The following is a 21,461-nucleotide window of genomic DNA, read 5'->3' on the forward strand; positions in this document are numbered from 1 at the left end:
TTAAAATAGTCCTAATGTCGGGTTTAGAAACTGGTCCATCAGTATTCTCAAACACTCGAACAAATCCTTGTACAGCAAATTCAGTTTTAGCAAAATTCTCACTGGATGGGTAGAGTGACTTTTAACATCAACCAGTAACACAGAAGGACAATGCAGCTGAGATTCCACACTGCTGCTGATCCAATGGTTACTCAAATTTTCTAGACCACTTAGTAAACCACATTTGCTTTACAGTGTGGAGACCCCATGATTTATAGTTTACATTACTAATTGGTTGATCTGTCCCTGTTAATTCCATGACAATTGCTGACAGCGCTGCGCCTACACACCAGAAGCTCTGGTCTATGTATGACTGAATGAGCTTGTGGGTCAGAGACATCTGGCTTAAAACTTAAATAGCAAAGGGAGAGGGTGTGGCCTAGCAGCTAGAGCGGTCGACCTCCAAGCTGGGGAATCAGGTTCAAGTCTCAGCAGGGACGCTCAACATCCTGTGATTCTGGGCAATTCACTTCATCTTCCCGTGCCTAAAAATGAATGTGTTCATTTGTAACGCGACTGGTGCTCATGTAAAGCGCTCTGATACCTTCAGGTCGAGTTTACGCTATATAAAACTCCAACAAAGAAAAGTAAAGGCATACTCACTCAATCCTCACCGCTCTAGAATGAGAAAGAGTCAAAGATTACTCAATCACCTGTTTATCTGAAACAAACTACACTAGAAATAGAACATTTACGGGCCCTATGTAACATTTACGCATTGTGCTAACATTGGATTAATCTATTTGTTACTAGTACAAACAGGCAAAAGGTTTGTGTCAAAAAGGTCTCTTTCTACAAATCAAAACACCAGGCATAGAATCAGGGTATTACATCAATAAAGTCTGCACCATGCACTGAGAAACTAATCCAGATTACAAGACAAATTACCTATAGAAATCCTACAGTGGTTTTTACATCTCATAGGTTAAAAACAGAAATAACTTCAACAGAGACCAAAATTCTCCTTGAAGTTTCTAAATTAGGCTCCACTAATCTTTATCTCTTGGGAGTCAGCTGGCGGGCTACCATTTTCCAAAATTAAATGAGAGAAGAACGGCTTTGTGTGCGTCCCTGACATTCCAGACACTATTAGCATTATTCGCCATTTATTTTTTGAAACAAAGGACGCCACTGTACCTTCGGCGCAGGTGTGTGCCTGCGTAGCCCTGTCCTAGCCTGGGAAAGCGGCTTCTCTGGGTAGAAAGTCGAATCAAACACAGAACAACCACAACCTTTTCAATCACCCCCTAAAAAACTACAGCACACATGCTACCTCAAATGATACCACAATAAAGATAAAAATAGTTGCAAAAGCCTCAAGAAAAGGCAAACAGGTCCTCTTGATTAGCCGAAAGAGTGCTTCTAAATAACCCCAAAGGTGTTCAAATGTGCAGAACTTTTATTTATTTGATTTTTTTTATAGGAAGGCTGAACTCAAGAAAAGGAGCGATTCAGCATGTCTTGTACCAATATGTCTGCCCCAATTGAGAGAATACACAACTGCTGGATGCATTTCTATAGGGGTTAGAAAAGCCGAGGGAGGCCAAATCCATGCCAGATATTCTACCTAACCATTAGCAATGCAAATTATTTATATCTGGATTAATGATATGTAAATGTATCTCCTGTGAACAGCCTCGAAATCAGGCATGTGATAAGACATCTCCTCGCCTTAAACTGGACACGCCTGGCTTGGAAAATACAGAACCTGAATTGTAAAGAATAATTCTTTGTAGGGGAAGAAGGAGAAGCTGGACACAGACTGCAAAGTGATCCTGGGAGAGGAATCAAAGTTTTCCCTCAGTTTGAGGCAAAGCAAAGTAGGACTGCACGAGACTTATAAGTGACCAAGTAATTGCCGGATAATGATATAAAATGTATTCCCGTCTTCACCTAAAGGCTGAAGGTTTCCATTACAAATGAAAATAGCAGGTTGTAGGACATGGAAATTACAATGCCATCAGAAGGGTCATCAAAAGAGAAAATAAGATAAAGAGTGACATCATCTGGACACTTGCTTTTCAGCAGTGTAAAAAAGGATTAATAAAATGATAACACGTTATTATAATTTTGCTCTTCCGTGTTGAAGCCCGCCGAGCTGGGGTGGGGTGTGGCTTGGCTGTCGTCACAGCCAGCAGGGGGGGAAATATGTACACTTAAGTGCGCATCACGGTTTGGCCTGCTATCTTGGCCCGGGCAAACAGTCATGCGCACTTACCATTTTCTCCTCCCTGCAGTATTGTACAGCCTGGGTGGAGAACATGCACAGGCTCCGAGTCCCTGTCTGAGCGCACACACAAGTTGCAAATACAGTTGCACTCTAGCTCTTAAATCATCAGTCGTTCCAGAATCATAAGAAGGTGTGAAGTGAGAGAATAAATCAGGGTTTACAAGCTCATCCTCAATGAATGACAGTAAAGACACAAACACAATATATATATATACCCGGCAGAGACTAAATCGGCGCCGGAGAGAAAGGCGCAAACACAGGAAGAGGGAGAGCAAAAAAACAACAATGGCGCAGGAGATAAAAAATGACCCAAAAACTATCGTCAATTTATCCGACGTAGTCCTTAATGAGGCAGAAACTCAACTGCTAGCCCTAGGACTATCCTATTGTCCTGAAAGCAACTTCAACTACGGTAAAACCCGAGTAGATATCTATAAATACATCAGGAAGTTAAAATTGAAGAAATTCTTCAGGATAAAAAACAGTACTAAAACGACGGATAACACAAGCATTGAAATGACCAGTATGCCAAATCTTTCTGCATCCGATGCCACTACATTGCTTGCCCTACATGAATTGAATGATGAAAATGTTTTATCTGAAGCAGGTCTAAATGTTCATTCATCTACTCAAGATAAACTGACAGCTCTCAATCTTGTGCAAGCCAGTGCTGGTATCAGCCCTTTCAAAACCAAATCATCATTTTTTCCAATGATGCCTAAGGATGCAATCGACATATTCCACGAAAGAACTGTAGATGAAATCAAAAAACTTTATTACAATACAAACCACAGCAAAACGAGACTCAAATATAGAGATATTGAATATGAGAACCTCATCAAAAAATTAAGTAACAACAAAGATATTATCATCAATAAATCCGACAAGGGCGGAAATGTTGTCATCTGGCCGCGCAAAGAATATATAGAAGAGGCTCACAAACAATTATCTGACTCGGAATGCTATGGCATCAGTAATATTGGGGAATATAATAAGGCGAAGGAAAACTTGAAAAAAGATTTAATGAATTGGAAAAGAAATGGTCTAATATCAAACCAAGAATTCAAATTCATGATGAACGAATATCCAATGATTCCTACACTATACCTAATCCCGAAAATCCATAAGGGAACTTGTCCAGTACCTGGCAGACCCATCATCTCTGCAATAGGTGGCATGAGCGAACAAATCTCACAATATGTGGATTACTTTTTACAGATACATGTGCAGACTCTCCCATCGTATATCAAGGACACTAGTGACTTCCTTGAAAAAATCACAAATATAATATGGGATGAGAGCTTTTCGCTCATTACATTGGACATTGAATCATTGTATACGAGTATTAATCATGAAAGTGGTTTGAATGCTACTAAACATTTTCTTGACACTAGACCTCTCATTTTTTACAATCATAATGAGATGCTTATTCAAATGATTAGATGGTGCCTCTACAACAACTTTTTCTTGTTTGAGAACAAATTATACTGTCAAAAACGAGGCGTGGCTATGGGAGCCTGCTTCTCTCCCAGCTACGCGTGTCTACACGTGGGCTGGTGGGAGGAGCAGGTTCTCAGGGGCTCATTGGGTTCCAAATATGAGAACAATATAGTGTACTGGCTAAGATTCATTGATGATGTGTTCCTGATATGGAGGGGGGACACCAATAGTGCTGTATTATTCATCAATGAGATTAACATCAACAAACTTAATTTGAAATTTACATCTCACATTAGCCAAACACAGGTCTCTTTCCTAGATACTACTATCTATGTATCAGGCAACAAATTGGAATCCACACTATACAGAAAATCTACCGCAGGTAACTCCACCTTACATGCAACTAGCTCCCATCCTGGCCACCTCATTAGGAGTATCCCCTATGGGGAACTTTTAAGGCTCAAAAGAATTTGCAGTACAGAAAATGAGTTCACAAAATGCAATGTAGAGGCACTGGCAAGATTTAGAGCTAGAGGCTATAGTGAGTCTGTTCTCAAACAAGCGAGTGATAAAGCAGTACTGAAAACTAGAGAAGAACTACTAGGCACAAATGCTAGGCCATGTATTACAAGAGAGAATGGAGATGAGGAGAATGCTCCACGTCTCATAATGACTTTTAACAGACAACATAGACAGCTGAGGGCAATTATTAACAAAAATTGGCCCATCTTAAAAACCGATGGTGTACTGGCGCCTTTCTTATCAGACAAACCGTCTATTACATATAGACGTGCTACATCCATGAGAAGCCAGCTGGTTAAAAGCAGCCCAGAGAATGTATCCAACAGTACCTGGCTACAACCAAAGAAAGGTTTTTACAAGTGTACATCTTGTAGAGCATGCAAATTTGGGACTAACCGTACTACATATAAAACTCCTTTTAGTCCCAAGGAAACACCAATCAAAGGGCATTTTAATTGCCGTACAGAATATGCTGTCTATGTCCTTACTTGTACCTGTGACCTATCGTATATTGGTAGTACCAAACTTCAAGTTCATACTCGTATCCTTCAGCATTTGAGAGCCATTGTTAATAATGACAGCACTTATCCAGTGGCTCGTCATTTCAAAGACAAACACAACAATGACTTAAAATGTCTTAGTTACTATGTAATTGATGCCATCCCTAAATTGCGCCGAGGAGGCAATAGGGAAAGGCTACTAAGGCAATTAGAAACCCGCCTAATACTGGAAATGGATACGAAGGCCCCTTATGGGTTAAATACTACTGAAGATATGCACACTTACCTTTAAATCTGCCTAGAAGTCTGCTTGGAGAAACCTCACAAGAGCCTCTTTAACAGGAGCACTCTGGAACCAGTCTCCTGCCATATTGATTGTAATGATGTTGATATTTGCCCACATCATACACTTAGGTAACAATACTAGTATCAATAGGATCCTTTAGATCAAGTTGATCCACTTATTTGATATGAATAGACATCTAGTTTGGGATTTTTTGCCCCTCTGAAGCTTCTATTGATTTAATTCACTTATGGACACTTCTTACTTTAATTTTCTTTTTTATCTTTACACTAGTTGTGAAAATAAATAGGTATTTTATTGTACAGTTTTTTTAAGCACTTTATCACATGTACTAATATGTACCTGCCAACATTGACGGTGCATTAAATTAAATTCCTATTAGAAGATCTGCACTATGCACTTTTCGCAACTTTGCACATTTGAGGGGTCAATCTAATGTTTTTATACTTTTCCTTGGTTTATGGGTGATTTTAACTATGAAGTAGAGTCTTTTTCTGTGACACCTTCATTCCTTTTTACATATACTTAGACGAGTTTTGATGGAGATTAAGATCAGGTAGATAACCACTCATCCAAGACTTACTACATTACGCATTTATGCCATTATTTTAAGAAAACGATTTTAACATATAGTGAATTATATTGTATTTATACTGAAATGTATTTATGTATTTATTTATTTATTTATACGTAAATGTGTATCTAGAGGTGTATATATATGTTATTCCTTCCACTTTATGTAGTAATATGCAATTAGTGTGGAGAGATACCACCTAGTCTGTTTTCCAAAATCAAGTATGTGTAAAAATGTCGCAGTCTATTCTCCATGTCTATCAATCATGTGACACTGGGTTTGAAAGAGAAAAAAACATTTAAATTGGAGTTTTCCCGCTATGGCGTTGTTATGTGAACAAGGCCGACGGTACGGCCGAAACGCGTCATGACCAAGAGCAGTGAGAACTGAAAATAAATTTCGTTTTGCCACCTAAGAGGAGTTCGTGTCATTTCCTGATGGAGTGATTGTTGCAACATATATATATATATATATATACATACAAGGAACTTCGATGGGCACCTGCTTCGCTCCTAGCTATGCCAATCTGTTGGTTGGCTGGTGGGAGAAGCAGGTGCTCGGGAGTGAATTGATGGAACAATGGACAAGTAAGATCAGTATCTGGCTGAGATTTATTGACGACATTTTCTTTGTGTGGGAAGGTGGAGAACAAGAACTCTTTAAGTTCCTTAATGAACTAAATGAAAATGCTCTTAACCTAAAATTTACCATGCAACATAGCCAGGAAACAGTTGATTTCTTGGACATCAGATTGACAGTTAAAGACAACAAACTAGAGACAGATTTATTTAGAAAAAGCACTGCAGGAAACTCGGTACTCTACGCAACTAGTTGTCATCCTCAGAATTTTAGGTGGAGCATACCGTTCGGTGAGTTCCTCCGTGCAAAGAGAAATTGCAGCACGGAGGAATCATATGAAAGAAACAAAAAAGAAATGTCAGAGAGATTTCTAGCTAGAGGATACCCCCATGGAATGCTCAAAAAAGCTGAGAAAGGAGCAGATGAAATTAAGAGAAATGAGGCACTCTACAAAGCACCAAAGAAAAAACAATCTGAGACAGATTCACCCGTTAGACTTATCACTACCTTCAATTCCCAATCTAATCAATTCAATCAAATAATCAAAAAGAGATGGGATATTTTGATCCAAGACAGGGTATTGAAAGAAAAGCTTGGCCCATACCCTGCAATAACCTACAGAAAGGGAACCTCTATCAAAGACATGATTGTTAAAAGTCATTTCAGTAATCGGAAACCAACATGGTTGGACAGAGTAGGAGGGTTCCATCGGTGTGGTAAGTGTAAGGCGTGTAGCCACAGCGAAAATGTCAAAGAAGTTGTCCTAGAGAGAACTAAAAGTAAGTGGTACATTCGCAAGAATATACAGTGCAGTACAGACTTTGTAATCTATTTACTCACTTGCCCATGTGGCAAGTGGTACATAGGTTCAACAACCTTTCCAGTGAAAAAGAGAATATTGGAACTTTGGCGTGCCATCACCAATAAGGACTTTAGCTACAGCACAGCAAGACATTTTCATAATGAACACAATGGAGATTGGACAAAGGCTAAATTCTTTGCCCTCGATACCGTTACAAAGAACCCCAGAGGAGGGAATAGAATCCAAGCCTTACGCAGATCAGAATCGAGATTTATCCTGCAAGCTGGAAGTGTAGCTCCCTTTGGGATGAATAATGACGAAGAGATGCATGTACACCTTTAATCTTTTAAACTCAGATCAGTATAGCCTTCGCCTTCTACCCTTTAGAAACTCTGGTTCCTTTTAATAGGAGTTGAGTCTCTGTTCTTTGAATCAGTTTACGTTAGTCTTTAATGTGTACTAATAATGACATTGATTATTGAATTCCCTGTTGTCTGTTTTTTCTTTGTGATTTTTTTCATGTTAACTGCATACGCATTTTCGTTAGTTGCCTTCATGGCACTTATGTTTTGGAATATATTGAATGCAAATATTGAAAGGCCCCCCCCCCCTTTTTTTTGCCTAATCAGACTTTTTTCTATGACTTGAAGTCTCTTAGTTATCTGAGCTTAACTTTTTTGTCTCACAATCAGTAATTGGAGTATGTATTATCTTTATCGGATCTTGTACTTGCATTATGATTAAACCTTTGTCTCATCTTTTGTCTTTCCCTTCTAGACTGGACCTATGGAGCCCACAAACACTACTGTTACTGTTAAGTGATACGAGCACGGAGTCTTAGGGGGTTGTCTTACAACCACCTTCTCCATTTCTTTTGGGACTTTCAGGACCATGGGCCACACTACTATATTGCACCGGTTTGATTTAAGCTAAGTGCACTTTATATAAATATATATAAAAAATATATATATATAGCTTGTGTTAAATCATATAGTTGGGATTGTATATAGAGACATAGGTTTTTTGCTAATTCTCTGTCCACACTGAGTATTCTCATTATCAATTGGGGTACTATACCCTTAATCTCCTGATTTCTTGATATCAATAATTAATTAATGCTTTCCCCCCTTTTTATAAATAATTAAATAAGAGAGGAAAACCAATTTCTTGACAAATAGGCGATTATTTAACTAAAGTCAGTGACCTATTCATGGCAAGAGGAGGTCCGACATGTAGTTTAAACGAGATATGTTCTATAACTATATATTTCGAACTTGGCCATGAAATGCATATGTAATTTTGTTAAGAAGATTTGCAATGATGTAGATTTTCACTATCGCTGCAATATGCTGTGGTATATGAATTTATTTTGAATAAGGATTTATTGTCACAGAATTAAGGGACCACACTGTTTCACAAGTCTTTTGTTTATGTCCTTTGATTTTCTTTAAAATGACTGAACTCTGAACTTATGGTCATGTGACCAAGAGCTTGTGTGCTCGAAGCGCGTCTTTTTCTTGCCTTTGAATAAATCAAACATTATTGAAAACTGGATTCGTGTGGCTCGTGCTTGCATCAAGAAAGTATTTGCGAGCCTTTGGTGGATATATATATATGGATATATATATATATATATATATATTTTTTTTTTTTTTTAATCAAGCTGGGTGAGGTGGAGGAGGGGAAAGCAGCACACATGGGAGTGAGAGCAACACAGGGGAAGGGGTAAAGCATATGTGAAAGAGAGTAACATAGCTGGGGACGTTTGACGGGAAGAAGCGCACAGGCGAGTGAGCAAGCAGCACACTAGAGAGAGAGCACCTGGGGCAGATATTCAGCAGAGGGAGAAGTACAAAAGAGAGAGCTGGAACACCTGCACTCTCAGAGTGCTTATCCCCAAAAAAATAGTTGCCTAAAAGTGAACAGAGGAAGGATACAAGTCAGCCAAATAAAAAAGAAAGGTAAAAAGGCTGTGCTCCAGGGATGAGGCACACAAAAGAAGAGAAAGACAGGCCACTGAATATGAAACAAGCAAATGGGAATGACAATGAAGTCAAACAATTGTAAGCAATGGGTGGGCTGTAAGCTCACTCTAAGCGTGTGCTGTCTGGCGGGCAACCCTAGAGAATTAGGGTGACTGAATCCTACAAAGTATGAATTGCGTCAGTGCGTCTGGCACCCAATCAACACCAGATTCTTCTTTGTACTAGAAAAATGTGAGAAAGACTGAGCAAGCATGTGAAAGGGGATTGTGTCTGAATACAGTCGCAGCTCGTGCAGCTGAGCGTGGTGGGCAGAAGTGGAAGCGACAAACGACGGAATAGGGAAAATAAAATAAATAAAACCACTTACCTTTAGCTCGCCGCATCACCGATGCGGCGAGCACAAGATAAGTGATTTGATTTCTTTAGTTAATTTATTTTCCCTATTCCGTTGTTTGTCACTTCCACTCCCCCCACCCCAGCCCACCACGCTTACCTGCAGGAGCCGTGAATGTCAGAATGAGGGAGGGGCTTTCTTCAAGTAAGGGTAAGTGTATTAGAGTGAGCATTTGTGTGTACGCGCGCATGTGTGTTTCTCAAAGTGACTGTCAAAGCAGCAAACCAAGTGAGTGCATGAGTGTAGCAGAGCAAGTGTGTGCATGTCTAGCAGTGAGCGTGTGCGTGCATAGCAGTGAATGACCGCATGTCTAGCAGTGAGTGTGTGCAAATCTAGTAGTGAGTGTTTGCCTGTCCAGCCATGTAACAGTGAGAGTGGGAAACAGATGGACAGGGAGAGAGAGTGTAGTAATGAAAAGAGTGTGTGTAGTAATGAGATCATATAAGTAGTAGTGTGTGTGTTTTTTTCCCTTCCAAGTCAATTTAAAAGACATAACCAATGTTGTGCAAGTTTGTAACTTTGAGCAAGTTACCATCAAAGTACTAGAAGAAATACATTCAAGACAAAAAATAGAAACTGAGCCACGAGGCACTGCCCAGCGTTCACAGGTTTAGCTGCCCAAGCGGCGATAACATACTGGAAACATGAGTAATCCATTATTGATACACAAGATGTTGTGAAGGCTTCTTGTTATGTCCAAATGAAAAGTGGTAAATCTTGAGTTGAATGAGTTTTTGGGAAATTGGAACATGTATATTTTGTCCACATATTGTAAGGGGTATCCACAACTCTCTCATATTGATAAGTATGCAGAGAATCAAAAAAGCACATAAGGGGATGATCTATAGTCTTCCAAAACCAATTAAGATATGATAAACTTGCACAGCCTATACATGTATCCTATTCCATCTCATCCTAATCCAGGCTTAAAATATCTTTTGTATAGTTGCCAAATTGGTTAAAGGAAGACCAAATCATGGTGAAATAGGATTAACTTGATGTGCAGCATTTTGAAGAATTAGATGAAGGAAACCTAACGCTAGACGTAGATATCAAGATGGGGGTTAAACTTTTGCCGTGCCATCTGGCGTTATCTGCATGGTACATCAAATGTTCCAATAAGGTACTTGCCAGGGGGACACTTGCTCAAGTACAGGCAACGCAACCCTTACTGGATGCCATGCCAATGTCTAGCAATTCTATCTCAAAATTAACTGTGTTTCAGGAGCCAGATTTTTAGTTTCATTAACATCTGTCCTGAACAGAAGAAATTACTGCGATTTCGCTATTAGGAATCACAAATTACCATCAAACTAAGGTTGATGGTAATTTGCGATTGGTCTGAAAAATGCACTAAAGTGCATTTTTCAAAGTAACGTTTAACACACACACACATGCCCTTGGGGCACGTGTGTGTGCAACAAGTGGAAAAAGGGGAATTTCAGGGGTGCAACAGGGTATCCTTTTGGAACCCTTGCACCCTTGAAATTGCATGCGCAATTTGCGAGTACCTATGGAGTACTCGCAAACTGCGCTTGCCATTCCCATTGAGTCCTATGGGCCTCTAGGCCCATAGGAATGAATGGGAATCCATACCTTAATATGTGAATTGCAATTTGCGAGTCGCAATTAAGGAATTTTAAGGAATCACATTTTTTTTTACTATTCCTACATGCATTGCATTTTTACGATTTCTAAATAGCGAATCACTAAAATTTGCTATTTAAGAAATCGCAAAATGCTGGCTTGATGCATGTGCCCCTAAAAGCAGTAACCATATTCTGTGCCTGCACATGCTACCATAATACCACACTCAACTGCAGCCTCGTCTCGCAATTAGAAGAGATTGAGATCCCATCTAATATCAACCATAGAGGATCACAGCAAGTTCTGACCCACTTGTTCCAAGAGATGCATGTTCTCATTTCTCTAGCAATGCTTCTCAAATGCATTATTTCTCTTTCTAGCTTTCCATTCCTGCTGATGGATACTGTTTAAGAAAGACTTTAAATGATGCACACTATTTTACAAGTTGTGTAAGTGGCATAAGAATCTTTGCAAAGTGAAATAAACACAAAAATAAGATATAAAATAAGATAAAAGATATATAACCTATAAAATAAATCATAATATATCTTAATAAATAATGAATATATTATAATATATAAATATAAAATAACATATAAATAAGATATAAACTAACAATAAGAAATACGTGAACTCTGATGAACATTTTCAGTGATAAGCCACTCCTAGTGGGTTTATCCAAGCAGCCAGTCCTGCTGAATTTGTTTTTCAACAGCGGCCCAGGAGCAGGAGAGCTGCCACGCATACTAATTTCCCTCAGCAACCCAGCCGCTGAATGTGGTTACTAGACTTGCCAAAGGGTTATTGCTTGAATAGCAAACAATTGCACTGCCTACCAATTCCTTTGGTTTGTGTCAAAGTGAACCAATGTGTCTTGCAGAGAAAATGATATAAAAAGAATTGTATTCATACAAAGCATTTATGAGATAAAGAAATTAATGCAACAAAAAAGTCCCATGATTTTGTGTGCGGTTCAGAGGTAAAGTAGCAGGCAGCGGAAGTGCAGCTCCCAGAGCTTGCGTCCCACAGGTCCTTTCAGATTTAAAGTAGTCCCTCGTGCATTCCAATAGAATGCGTTTCGTTTTGAGGTGGAAGAATACATCTAAAGAGCCAATCACATGATCGTGAGTCTAAAGTACTTATATGGACTGCACCAAGATTTGACTGACGTTTTCAAGCCAATGGCTGAAGGATCACTGAATAAAGTCAGTGTTTTGAAGGGGCTGACCCAAAGTCCACTCTCCATAGACTGAGCACTTCACCAGACCTAGAAATGAGGCATTAGTTAAAAATTCAAATGGAAGGACTCATTTTCCATCACCTACATTAAACATTAACAAATATAAATACGCTTTGCACATATCATCAAGTGCATGGCAGAGAATGGGACATGGATGCGGTTTTATATGTCATGCATTCAAAAGGATGTGTTTTTATGAAGGTTTTACTTACTGATGGCATCTTGTTACACTTAATCAACACAGAAACACACCTACATCTTGGTTTGCTCTTCCCGGAAACAGTTGCCGTCACAGCAACAAACAACAGCATTCAATGTATTTTGAAGGGATTTACCTTGTGCGTCTTGCTCGCTGGACTTTGGACTACTCCGCAATCTGCGCTCTGTTTTCTTTAGACCGACTCCGCCGCTCAATCCACTGCTCCCACCATTGTAGCTCTTCACGTAGTTATTGTACATACTTGTGCAGCTGCTGACATGGTTTTTGTAGATGGAGGAGGGTGGGCTGTTAAGGCGGTTTTGTCGGTCAACCTGTCGTTCTTTGCTTTTTTTGTGCTGTGGTTTGCTGTACTGGTCTTCTCTGGTAATGTAGCTGGACATTCCATAAAGTGGTATGATTTCTGAAAACACAGGATTTCAAAGTAAATTGAAAAATAATCTGCAATTGGAAACAGTTGTTAGACAATAAGAAAATTAAAAAGCTAAACAAATTGATTTGATCTGTCCAATACCTCAAGCCAAACAGAGACCTAGTTTGCTAGGCCTTCTCTTAGTGCCCTCAGAAGGATGAGTGGCCATGCTCTAAGAATCTGACCATGTGGCACTTGGCAAACTGGTCTGTTGGAAGTCACAGATGCTTAAGGTTGCACACTGTGTGCAAAGATAAAGTTACAGTAGTTGCTCCTAAAAATTGTACCGGGGAGTGGAATGGTCTCATTCTTAGGTCTCCACCACCCTGAAAAAACCCAATGGTTAGGCAAGGCATATTATACATGTCTAAAATAAATAAATAGGGTTAAAGCGTATGTGACTGTATAGGCAAATACATACTCTACTTCACATTCAATGTTCAGTAATGGTGGCTGTCCATCAACAACAAGGGCCAACCTGGGAAGTAGCTTGGCTGGTCAGTGGATAGAATAACCTGGCAGTAGGCATCAAGGAGACACACCATCCAATCAAAAGGGCACAGGAGCGGGCCAGGAAAGCTCACATTTGTTTAAAGGGCGGGCGGAGGGGGTGGATTCAGACTGGTCGACTAAGATGAAGGAAAATGTGTGTAATATTGTTGACCTGTAAAAGTGTAAAAGACTAATTGAATCGATGGAAACAGTGTCATTATTCTAGAGACAGGAAAAAATTGAATTTTACCATGTTTTAATTTCTTGCATGGAGTCTGCTTGAGACCATATTACAGTAATAAGGATGCGATTGGGAAGGGTTGTAAATAGTGCAGTTTTAGACAATACACTCTTCAATAGCATTTACCACATTTGCAGTCTCCCCGGAATGTCACAATTGTTGGTCAATCGCCAATGATAATAACCCAGACTTCACTTTCCAAGGTCTGCAACTGAGCCCCATCGCCTCCTAAACACAAACGCTTAAGCCTGAGCCCACCTTGGTCTAAATATCAGTTTTTTTAACAAGTTTTCATAGCTTCGGTGAGACAGGGGATGAAAGGTGGTGGTGGTGGTTGGTTTGGTAACTGAAGAGAAATTTCCACAGAATATGCAAAGTAAATAAGTATGTGACCCTATTCTCCCCATGAGGTACTTGTTATTAATCCAGGAGAAAGGTTGGCACAATTACTAGGCAAAACTGCATTTCATCAATGACGGACTAACCTAGAGAAGTTCTAGCACTGGGTCATTGAGTGGAGTGCCACCCTCAACACAACGGTTGCTGGAAGGGCATACATGGTCGCTAACGGGTCTTCATAACATAATATGACTCTCACACCATCCACAGACTAATCTATGTGGCATCATATTACTCCAATCCTTGCTCAAATATAAGTGGGAATTAGTACTACGGAGTACTCTTTTGCGGACTCCTAGAGGCCTTTGTGAATCACCCCAGAAACAGCAAACTTCCTATAAGTAAAAGTGCAAAGAGGGCATAGTCCTTTCTGTGTGTACTAATTGCATATGACTATTATCATGTTAGGGCCTGTTGACAATGACATGTAAAAGTACATAAAAAGATTACTACAGGAGTACTCGTTCACATACTCTTGCATGCCTTTGTGAATTGGCCGCATGGTGCTCAGATATGCTAAACGCCAGTATTACTATAGGATCTTGTGGTGAAGGTTACAATCGGAGACAGATATCGAAAGGAGCTAAAGTCCATAGCCAGCAGTCTAGACGATAGCTAGGTGCACAGCAAACATAACATACAACACTGAACCAAAGAATCCCTCCAAAGAGTCAACGTCTGAGTCATTATTGTGTTCTTTCGTATGATCTACGAAACACAACTTAGGTCTTATAACTTTGGACGTAATGTCCACAATACATGTGAAAGAATGAACAGATTTCCCCGGCTGATGTCTCTTAGATATGCAGGTGATGATATCCTGGTTAAACCTCAAGAGTCTGTAATACGGAGGCCGATACACGGCTGATCAGAAGGACTCCATAAGAGCTCACCCATCCAGAAACGGTACAAGAAGACATAAAAATGACCTACAAGAACATTTTATGTTAGTTGTTTAGACCCCCATTAATACTCTTTGAGGAAGAAGGGTGCCAAAGGCTTTAAATACACATATATTTCAGTGTTCCAAGCCAATCTGAAAGGGCTGCACCGAATATCTGCTTCAGTACAGACTGACTTTCAAATCTCTAGGTGAGTCTAGAAGACTATTGCCATCAATTTGAGACTTGATTGCATTTGGTAAATATTGGACGATCTCATTATGTGAGGAATGATGATTGATAGCATTAGGTTTGGCTCGTAAACACTCTTCTCTCCACTGTCCGAAAGGTCAAGAGCAGGAGGAAATTAGTAGTCTACCTGTAACAATGTTTTTGCAGTGTGAAGTACTTCTAAATGTATACACTGTGCAGTAGGTCACCATCTTGTGGTTAGGTCCAAAATTAAGAAGAAGAAATAAATTTACTTTTGGACGTCAACCATAGACCAAGTCAAGAGGCGTTACTGATTTGAGGCTTTAGGCATGCTTTTTCACCGCTCCTCTGTAGTCCATACGTGCTCTATCCAACTCTGGCAGACCTATAGTTAAGAACTTTTTTTTCTTGAAGAATACCTTGGGAGCAGAGGGTGGGGATCACAGCCAAATCCAACATTGTCAGCTGTAAGCCAGATTTCACATGTGTTCCACACTGTTCAAAAAAGCAAAAACTACCACTTTGCAGCTAAGTTTACTGGAAAAGGAGAGCTGTCTCAAGCAAGGTGGCGAAGGATTTAAGAATGTTCACAAGGATTCTAGGAATTTGCAGAGCAGCTGTTCATACTGGGCGCCTAGGAATTTGCTGGAAACAATCCTGTTTGTTCAAGCACTCCAGACTCTCTTTTACTTTCCAGGCCTTTGAGAATCACTGCGACGGGAACTGCAAGTTACTTACCTGAAACACTGTGATTAGAGATTGAAGGTCTTGATTCACATGCGGAACATCATCCTGAGATCTAGTTTGCATTCCAAGAACACTGACCCTAGGTGGATTCAGTACGACTTGTGATGACGTCAACCTGACAGCAAATGCCATCATCGCATTGTTTTTATTGCCATTGTGTACAAATGCAAGTGTTAAATAGCGGATTCTGCAGTAATGTAGACAACACTACACAAAAGTTCAACAGCTCTAGGCAAAAAGTATTTTTTTTCCAAACATGTTGCTAGTATCTCTGGCTCACATGTGGATGTTGTCGAATATTTTCACTTTGAAAATGAGTGGTGTGATTCCAATTTTCACCTTTAGCAACAATTTAAAAGTTCTGTGTAAATCAGGCCATCTCCTTCTTCTTGAAATTAAACATAGGTAGACATATGTGTAGCATAAAATTCTAAATTACAATGTCAATAAGTGTGATGTAATTATTATTTGCAATTAGCACTTCTGGAGTGAGCAGTATCATTAACCACCATTTATGGTATAATATACCACCTTATTACTATGTATTGTGTTTCAGTCAGAGATATGTTGTTGAAATAGATTTTGGGGACAGAAGTAGCTTGACCTGCACAGCACCTTGGCTGTTTTTGGTGTTAGTTACAGGACCCATTAAAATGACAGGCATATCAAAAAGGTCAGATTAGGAGTGGTTGTTCTTCACAATCTGGATTATTTAAAAAGGTCTTGAATATCTGGTTAAATTCCCCAAATCAATAAAGGTTGCCCATAGCTTTAATGAAGGGGTCTTAGTTAGGTGGGAAAGGCTGCCTTCTGTCTGAGGTTGACCAACCAGGACTTAAAGAGATCATATAAACTTCAAAGGTTCCACATTGACCCAAAGAAAGTAAACGTGGAAGAAAACATAAAATCGGCACAAATTCTCTCTGCGATCCCCTCTCCCACAGATACACAACCCCAACAATCTCTTTTGACCAAAGCATTTTTAGAAATGTGCAAAATAAGCAGGCAAATGAAAGAGAAAAGAAGACTTTAGCAATGTATCACACTGAGGTTCATAAAGTACCTATTTTATTCTAAAATATGATGACACCATCTCAGTGGTCTGAGCTTAACTGGGATCCGTTGTAGGTGTTTAGGCATAGAAACGCTTAGAAGTGATGAATGATTGCGGTGAGTTTATATTGAGGAACAAGAGGATTGTGATACTGGGTGTTGGGAAGTCCATTTGCTCTTGTGTATCCTAAAATATGTGCACCTTGTCTGTATTCCTGTTTGACTATGACCAAGAACACTGCCCAGAGTATTTTTTGCCCACGCTCTTAAATTCTGCATTATCTCCATGCTCTATGCACCTGCAGGCAGAAAAAATGATATTGGACAGCAGAATGTTTGGGTACACAAAGGCTGCTTTTCTGTCAATTTTTATAGAGATGTGCTAGCTCCCACGTACAATACCCCCTGAACATAGTGTTTGTAGGTTGAACATATGGTCTAATACGGAAGGTATAGCCTCCCATCAAGCCGTAAAACATAGGCTCATATTCACATTCAAGTATACCAGGCAGTTTTTAGAACAGATTTTGCCAGCTAAAAAATGGCGCAAATTGTATGGGGAACATAGAAAGTACCTAGAATTAGGGCACGTCAGAATTGGGAATATTGTTGTGCTATTGGCAGGTTAGCCCTCACATTGAGTATGCAGTGTAAATTGAGTACCAGATAAGCACGGAATCCTGAAATATCATTATTTCCCAAGTGGAAGATTTGCTTATAAGTTTGCGCCCGAAGCCCATAGAAGAATGATTGATGCTATGGATTATTATCAAACTGTAACAAGTTATTGTATCTTTTCCTCACAGCACCTTGATCAACACAAACCCAAGCAGGATTCTTTGTGCATTTAGAGTAGCTATAGAAAACAAAATTGCGGAATTCATCTTTTGCACGAGTTGTAGGATTATTTTTTAGTTTTCAATCAGACAAGCGTATAGTGCTTGTGTGGCAGGCCTTACAATCTCTGACAACACAGCAATGAGACCATTTTCTGTACAACAAGGGGGCAAGGGCTCCTCTGAATACCCGCCAAATGGTTCAAGCATCCATTCAGAAACTTGCACCATTGCCTGGGGGGCTAACACTACTGTATCAGGTTGATTTCATCACACACAGAGAAAGCGAAGCAGACATGAGTGGCTAATGACCAAACTTGACAACTGGCAATGCCCAGGCTGCTGTAAAAAGGTGCAAGTACTTGCTTTTGGCTCCCAGATTGCTACAAAATGAACATTAGCACAGCTACCAGTATTTTCTGGCTAAGAGTATCCGTTGGTAAGATATTTACAACCGGACTACGAGTGGGCTGGGGTTTGCGGACCATTGCAGAAAACCTATTTGTGGAGGGTTTGGGATTCCGAGTTGTGGGGGAGTTACTAGAAGTGATAAAGGCTACACTCTGTGTTAGTGTACTGCATTTAACACAACTTTTTGTCATATTTGGTGTGAGGTTTGAGAACCTCCATCTAAGTTTCTGCCTTCCGGGATGGTGCAGCGTATTGGTGCAAGCCAGAAGGAAGTAGCAGGGCTGGCTCTCAGTTACTTAAAGACCAAGTGCATGACTGTTAATCACGTTACCTTTTTGTATAATGTACTGTGTTAGATTACTTTTATGGTTTTATGCAACAACTGAATAAAGTGAATGTGATTGATTGTTTGATAGAACATGACTGGCATGTAGCAAGAACCTGTGAAGTGCTACCACGAATTTGAGTAAGGCTTGCCTTGGGAAGAACTTTGGCCTGCTGTGCTCAGACCCTGGATTCTTGGATGGTTTCTGCTTAGCATGGCATCAGTTGTCCACACTACATCCATTGTCACGCCCGTGCCATCTATGTTCTAAAACAAATTGAACAAACTTAATACCATAAATAGACCACAGTCTTCTCACCCTTGGCACCATTAGACCTCCTGTGTCTCCAAGCAAGACACCCCACTAGATCTGGTCTTTCTCCATCTCTCATACGGAGGCAGCAATCTGGTGCAAGCAGACGTAACATCGACTTCTGCTTCTATACACCCTTCCAAGTGTTATTCTTAGCTTAGGGAAGAGTTGATATTGGCCACCACATTGTGTGTGGAGTTTATGGCCTCATCCTCTCTTCAGTCCCAAAAGCTTGGAGATGCATTAAATACAGACACAAAGCTGCAAGAATGCAGATACAGCTGACATGAGGCAGGCCTGCCAGAGACCTACATTTCCCTTTTGGAATTTGGAGAGCTGCACCACTAAATTTCATCTTGTCATGATGTAGACCAGCTGAGTAGCTACCAAAAGCCATAAAAGCACTGTAACCTGAAAGCACAGCACGAGATAAGCACTGATGCAACACCTGTGGGCTTTAGCTAAATATTGCATTAAATGTTTTAAATGCGAGAGCCTCCAAGCCTGCAACTCGGATTTGCAGCTTTAGCAATCTGCAGACCCTTAATCAGCTAGAAAAGAACCCTGCAAAAAAAAAAACACATGAGACTCCACATCTCCGGAAGAGACTGCGACAAACTGCCAGACGCAAGTATGATGCACTTTTCTGCATCTCTGGCAAATCTTACCTACACACTTTCAAGCCCACAGAAATGTGGAGTCACCAGACAATGCTTAAGAAATTGTTAGAAGAGATCTGCGTTCCATAAGCTCTCTACGAAGAGAATCAACCACAGAGGGGTCCAGGATTGGAGCCTCACAATGAAGTTCCCCTCACAACACCATGCACTCCTGGATGCCACCTGGATCTAAAGATAGTGTGGACTGCTCTTGCTTCTGCCTCACCACACACTCCTGCTTGCCACCTGAATCTGAAACTCGTAGGGTATTTTGTACCAAGTCTGCTGTAGTCAACAGAGACTTTCACGAGGCCCCGGGACAGGTAGGGGGCGTGACCAGCTATGCTCTACAAATTTTTATATATAGCGCGAACTCGACCCGAAGCTATCAGAGCGCTTTACATGAGCACCAGTTGCGTTACAGACAGATACATTCAATTTTGGTAGGCATGGGGAGATTACGTGATTTGCCCAGGCTCACAGGATGATTAGCGTCCCTGCTGAGATTCGAACCTGGTTCCCCATCTTCGAGTTAGACCTTTATTTGGTGCCTTCCAGCAGTGTCTGGGGAAATGCTGCAGGGCAATGAAGTGAGAAGGATTCTATACCACTGACTACTTCATGAAAGTTTACGCAGTGAACCACCAATTTAAAAACTTCGAAACCGCCTTAGGTTTGAATGGCTGATGATGGTGGCTTCTGTCAAAGCAGAAGTTTTTGTCGCAATCATGGCATTCGTAGTGGTCGTGCTAGGCAACAAATCCATTTACCAAGGAGTTGAACATAAACATCTGTTGGAAGATGTATCAGCGCAAGAAGCTTTGAAACAAACTAGTTCTTAAAGAAACAGTTAATTTCCAGAAATGCACTGAGCACTTTAAGGAAAATAAATGATATATAGGAGATGCACCATATTTTCAGAACAATGTGCTATATAAAAAACCCTTTTTATTGACATAGTTAAGAATGGTTTGCACAAAACATGAAAGATTATTATGTATTTTGGTATCGGTCGTAATTAATGGAGCATTTAAAAAAAATAATAAACTGGTGCTCTTAGTAGGTATTAAGAGGTTGCTGGCAATCATTCGTTAACAAAAACTAGCACAGCCAAAAAGTCAAATATTGTCCACTAGCCTCTTGGTTTTGTCAATGCTTGTTTTGTCATGGTTCTTGCAAAACGTTATTGCAAAAGAAGATGCTGATACATCACAAATCTAAAAACAGAAACATTGCCTAAAAGCTAACATTTTTGGGTCTCAAAAACACACACATTGCAAAAGCAGTGACTGGCACATAAAGGAACTATCTTGTGTGTTCAGGTGCCCCATGTGAAAGGGCAGAATGCTGTCACGCACAGTAAAGTTAGTTGGTGGCTGAAGTGGCCTGACCCACTGCCCAATAGCAGATTTGGTGTAGTGGGCGAAAGAAAAAATTGTGAATGGCACAATAACAGACCAATAGATGAAGAGGGTTAGCGGAAAGCCCCTATAAGTGCATTATACATAAAATGTTAGTAAAATCTACAGGTCTTGGCTAAAGCAAGACCAAAAAAAGAGTTCCATCATCTTCCGAAAAATACTTTAATCTAGCTTCTACTAACTGACCCTGTAAAACAGGAATCAGAGAAATTCCATCCCATAAAAAAATTCTGGAAACTGTTTTGCTGCCACAAACCTAGGGTTATCTCTACAAGCAGTCTTTTAGGGTCTGCTCATACAGTGGCACATAAAGGGTTAGCTGAATTTTTGTTTTAAACAGATAATTAATATTGCAATATCAAAGAACATCTTGCGCCTTCATCATCAGGTCCCAGTGTTCTGTTTGGAACCTAGGGTGACTACTAAACCAATTTAAATATTTACCTATATGATATTCTGTTTCAATTGGATCAATAGGGGCATTAAGTGTTTGCCAAATCTGTTTATTTATTAAGTTTTGTATAGCGCAAACTTGACCCGAAGGTATTGGAGCACTTCACAGAGTTTGCATGGCAACAATTACATGAGTTACATTTGGAGTAAATACAAATACATAATGACCTTACGTAAATAAAGTCTACAAAA

General features: G+C 40.0%; 1 protein-coding gene across 7 annotated transcripts in view; it reads right to left on the bottom strand.

Annotated features, from left to right (window-relative positions):
- Positions 1-21,461, bottom strand: part of FNDC3B (fibronectin type III domain containing 3B) — a 561,687-nt gene that overhangs the window by 208,693 nt on the left and 331,533 nt on the right. For all 7 annotated transcript variants that reach the window (XM_085635440.1, XM_085635435.1, XM_085635438.1 and 4 more), the window contains one exon: positions 12,532-12,816. In XM_085635440.1, the coding sequence (XP_085491566.1) occupies positions 12,532-12,816 (285 nt within the window). The remainder of the gene's footprint in view (positions 1-12,531; positions 12,817-21,461) is intronic.

The sequence above is a fragment of the Triturus cristatus genome, chromosome 11 (assembly GCF_964204655.1).
Source record: "Triturus cristatus chromosome 11, aTriCri1.1, whole genome shotgun sequence".
Taxonomy (NCBI): domain Eukaryota; kingdom Metazoa; phylum Chordata; class Amphibia; order Caudata; family Salamandridae; genus Triturus; species Triturus cristatus.